The 4,732-nt window shown below is 41.9% G+C and overlaps 1 protein-coding gene across 1 annotated transcript in view; it reads right to left on the reverse strand.

Annotated features, from left to right (window-relative positions):
- Positions 1-4,732, reverse strand: part of LOC108570272 (ankyrin repeat domain-containing protein 6) — a 131,804-nt gene that overhangs the window by 64,145 nt on the left and 62,927 nt on the right. The window contains exon 4 of the mRNA XM_017932109.1: positions 3,489-3,590. Within this exon, the coding sequence (XP_017787598.1) occupies positions 3,489-3,590 (102 nt within the window). The remainder of the gene's footprint in view (positions 1-3,488; positions 3,591-4,732) is intronic.

Consider the following 4,732-nt stretch of genomic DNA (forward strand, 5'->3'; position numbering starts at 1 on the left):
GGGGGCCTACGTACCTAGGCCTGGCGACTCTTGGCCCTCGAGGCGATGTTTTTCCAAACATCTCTGAGTTTCTTCGTCCTCGTAGGCCCGTGCCCCCACTTCCCGGGACTTTCCCAGGGAAAAAGGGGCTACTTAAAGGAGCCCCGATTTTTACTACATGCATCGTGTCGCCTATGCGTTAAAAATAGTTTAAGCGTGATCTGATTTAAATAAATATATATTTCTGTCAAGCAACCTTGTAATAATTATTTTTACACCACGTCACTTCCAAAGTGTTTTAATTAAAAAATTGGAGATCATCTTGATATCTGAAAATTGAAGGCAAAAGAATCGAAATGGAATACAATGTATTTCGCGTAAAATATTTTTCAATCAAATCAATAATAAAATAACGAGTGATTTCAGGTGGCTTTTTCGTTACAGCTAAGAAGAAGCGAGGTAAATCTGATTTTTCCAAAATTCGATGCACTTCTTTTATGCAATTTTTTGCGTTTAAAAACGTTCCTGCTGTTTTACCTCGATTATTTCAAATTACATTATCAATCGTAATTTCAAGTCACCTTCGACGAAAAATTACGAAACCCGAAGACAGTGTAACGCAAACTTTCATCCTTCGACATCAGCCTCCAACGAAATAATTCCCCCCGTACTCGCAGCGAAACATAATTACACTATTGAAACGCGTCGTTTCCTTCGTGCCCGCGCGGCGCTTCGACCCGCCATATTGTAAATATCATTTAAGGAAACCCGTTTCGCAGCCGATCGCGGCAAATTCGAACATCAATCGGTGGCCGTCATTAAGACGTATAATATACACGCCTACCGTGATTTTCGTGCCGTTTATTTTGCGCTCGCGCCCACCACACCGTCTCTATAAAATTGCCGCCTCTTGTAAAAACGACGAAATCGCTGTCCCCGATAGTCCGAGACCGGTGCTCCTTAACTCGGACCTGGATAAACGCGATACAATATCGGTAATGACAGCCATTAAGTGGTTTACGACGTAATGATAGCGTTGATATCGCTTCAACTTACGTTCTGACCTTTGCAGAGGCGACGACGTCCACTCTTAGTCTCGTCGACGAGATAATCGCCGGATGAAAACCAGCCATAACGTTTACACGATGGAGAGGAGAGCTCGTGGCTCTGCATCCGATTTGCATACGATATTAACGAGTCTCGCAGCCTAGTGTTGATTGAACACATCGGCCACCACGGTTTCTTTCTTCGTCCCGATGCAGTTGAAATATCAACGATCGTTCCAACGTGCAAACGAACCGCGAGTAATCGCTTCGACACGTGTGACTCTCGCCAATTGGACAGGTGGATCGTGTGTTTCGATAGTAGCCGGGAAATTATGTACGCTTGATCGAGGGTTTGTTGCATTCTAATTTGCCTTCGCTATGGCTGTCTGTTGGGGTTTTTAATGAAATGAAAATCTGTAGTGGTTGTGTGTGCAGAAATGAATCGTTTCGATCTTTTGGCGAGCGAATGAAGTGATTCTTCAGTCGATTGAACATTCTGTACGTAATAGAATGAAGAGACAGGAACGACAGGATTGCAAATTAAGTCACTTTCGAATAAGAGTTACTGCATTATGATCAAGAAAGAGTTCGATGTATCAAGACGTATGCGTGATATTGATTAGCATACTTCTTGCATTAATGACACTTACGACGACGACAAATCAAGAGAGATTGTACAAGCAAAGTAGTCGTAACATCCTGAAGCACCTGCATTTATTATACACATGTATAATTCCAACCATTTAAAGTTGAATGTCTTCGAAGTGGTTAATTTCCTGCATACGTTACTCAACATTCAGTTTCATCAGTTAAAACACCTTAGGAACCATAGGAAATCCATCATACGTTCGACAAAGTGATAGACGATTTTCAAAAATGAAACTTTCATATTCCTCACTTCACCGCTTACAATATGTACATGCAAAGGAAGATTGTCAGGCCTATTAACAGATATATCGAGAAACGTGTTATTTAAAAATTCCCCCCAAAAAAAGAACACCACCGACACCTTTTAATCCTCATTGTAACAACCAATTATTCGTCCTCGCATAAAATCCGCCTAATTGCACGACAAGCACAAAGTTGCAGTAAAACGTCCCTCGATAAACCATACACACACTCTCTCTCTCTCTCTGTGCGAGTACCTTTTTGCCTGTATCAAATTTCTCGGTGAATTTATCGCTGGCCGCGTATGCACGTATTCGCGTGGTCGAAGAATTCGAGATGTTTCTTGCGCAGAAAACAGAAACGCGCCATTTCCCAATTTACTTTCGCCGATTTATAGCGGAGTCCCTGTCGCGGATACTTTATTCTCTCCCCCGGTAATCGCATCTATCAGGCACCGCAGGCACGCCGCCACCACCACCATAGATTTATTATCCGTGGCGAGTGTCGCGTTCTCGTTAACCACCATGGGGACACACGGAGCGTTACGAAACGTCCAGGTAGAACGAGGAATAATCCGTGGTCGCCCCGAGGGATCACCTTCGAGAAAGTGATAAAAGACCGGCTGCCTGCCAATGTTGCCGCAAAAATCCTCGTAAATTGTTTCTTCTAAAAAGAACGCGAAATTATTGCCGCCGCTTCGTTTTTTCTTTCTTTTCTCTCCTTTCTTTCCTCCTTTTTCCTCCGATGGACCGCGTGCTGCGCGCCGGAGGCTCTTACGAACCAAGATACGCGTATCAATGCAAGTACATTCCCGCATTCGTTCGAGCAGGGGAGACCGACCGGTGAACTGGCAAAGAAAAATGCGTTTATGCGTTTCTGACGCGCGCGACGCGTTTTTCCGACCTCGTACCCCGCCGCTTCGACACGGACCCCTTCGAGAGATTCGTTTTCGTGTCTCTTGCGAAAATATTCGCGATCGTGGCTTGAAATGTAATAAGTACTACGTGGAGGATTTCGTGCGAGACTGTGTTGGCGAACAGTTGGGTAAAATTGATAATGCGAGTGGGCTGTCGGAGGAAGGTTTCGAGTGAAGCTTAACGCTTGACCATGCGTTGAAGTCACCGGGCTCGACGTTGGTTGGGGAAACGAAAGTAACGCTTCGCGCGGCGAAAATTGCTGTTTTCGGTGGGAAAATTGATGTGTTTAAGGCGTCTACGAGGGTGAGTGGATTTTGTGAGATTGTCTGAAGGAAATTGTGGGGGAAATTCAGTTTCCTTCGGTGCGAATTTTTCCCAGATCTTTTCTAATATTATTCCGACGATTAAACAGACTGTCGTCGTAATTGAAGACTTTAGTGCAAACACTGGTTATCTCCATTTTTGGTCAATATATATTGGTCATATATCAATATGAGACGATAAATTGTAAAAAAGTATTAATTCACAAAAAATTTAATAAGTATAACGAACTGAAAATAAATTTTTGAAAAATTGAATTTCCGATTTCTGTGAGAGTTTCTTCAATTTTCTCGCGCCAAAATCTTCAATTCTTAATAGAAATGAAATTTTCACTCACCACGGTGTCCTGACGAGAGACATCGGCGCTGTGCTTCAGCAGCAATTCGACAACTTCCAAATGTCCCTCAGAAGCCGCTCTCTGCAAAGCTGTGACGCCAGTCTGCAGCAAAATTCAAAAGAAAAACCATTTACATCGGATAAATACCATTCGATACACGTTTCCACTTGTTCGATATTTGCGACACGTCGATTTCTCGTGTCAGTATTACAAGAATTCCGCAGGATTCCGTTGACATTCTGTGCCATGAAAGATTTATCGACGCGCTTTCTTCCATTGATAAATACTGCAAACATTAACGTATGATCTTTCACGTTAGAAATGTCATGTATTTCACGATGGAACGTGTCTAAACTCCTAGAGATCCTGTATTCCAGTTTACGCTGGAATTAAACCACGCTGTTGACTTCGTGATAAACTTTTACCATGAATTATGACGGCTGGCAGTCTGTGTTTTGCTAGACTAGCTAGAAAGTTGCGTTAAAAATTCCAACAACAAGAAACTCTAGAAATTCTTTTTCCTTTCAAATTTATTCTCCTATAAATTTTAAACACCTCTGCAGGCTATTGTGGGAAAAAGTAGTCTTCGAACACGATTTTACGTATCGATTTAATGGTTTAGGTGTAAGTAAAGTCCATTATTTCAGGGAGAAGAAGATGTAAAAAGGGAGAGAGGAATAAAGTGTTCAACGTGGACACTTCAATCTCATTAAAAGCTTAACAGAGATGTGAAGACCGAGAGACTTTTCGTACGATCACAAATTAAATAATTCCACGGTGAGAGGACCGTGTGTTGTTATCTGTGTCGTTACTTCAAGGGTTCTGGATGGTCGTCGTCTACAGTCTGGGGAAAAAAGGTTCGGTAAAGATAGAGAAATTCTTAAGTAGTCCACAGACACACTGTCTACCTCTGAGAAACTGTCACGCATAAATTCTTAAGGCTGTCTCCTTCGTACGGCGTTTCACGTAACCTGGTACCGTTAAGTAGAAAATAGGAGAGAAAAAGAGGTTTGAAAGACGTTTGATCCAAGTGGTTGAATCGCGACGTGGGCGTCGAAAACGATCCCTATCTGTCGATTTAGAGACGTGTGAAATGTTAAACTGAAGATTACTGTCTCGGGTTGAAAGGACTTTGTCGATGGAATTTAGAAACGATTATTTGTAAAATTTACTAAATAATCGATTATTTACTGAAATTCATTTTTATATTTATTTTTATTTTCCAAAATATAAATATGTATATA

Source organism: Habropoda laboriosa, unplaced genomic scaffold, assembly GCF_001263275.1.
Source record: "Habropoda laboriosa isolate 0110345459 unplaced genomic scaffold, ASM126327v1 scaffold81, whole genome shotgun sequence".
NCBI lineage: Eukaryota > Metazoa > Arthropoda > Insecta > Hymenoptera > Apidae > Habropoda > Habropoda laboriosa.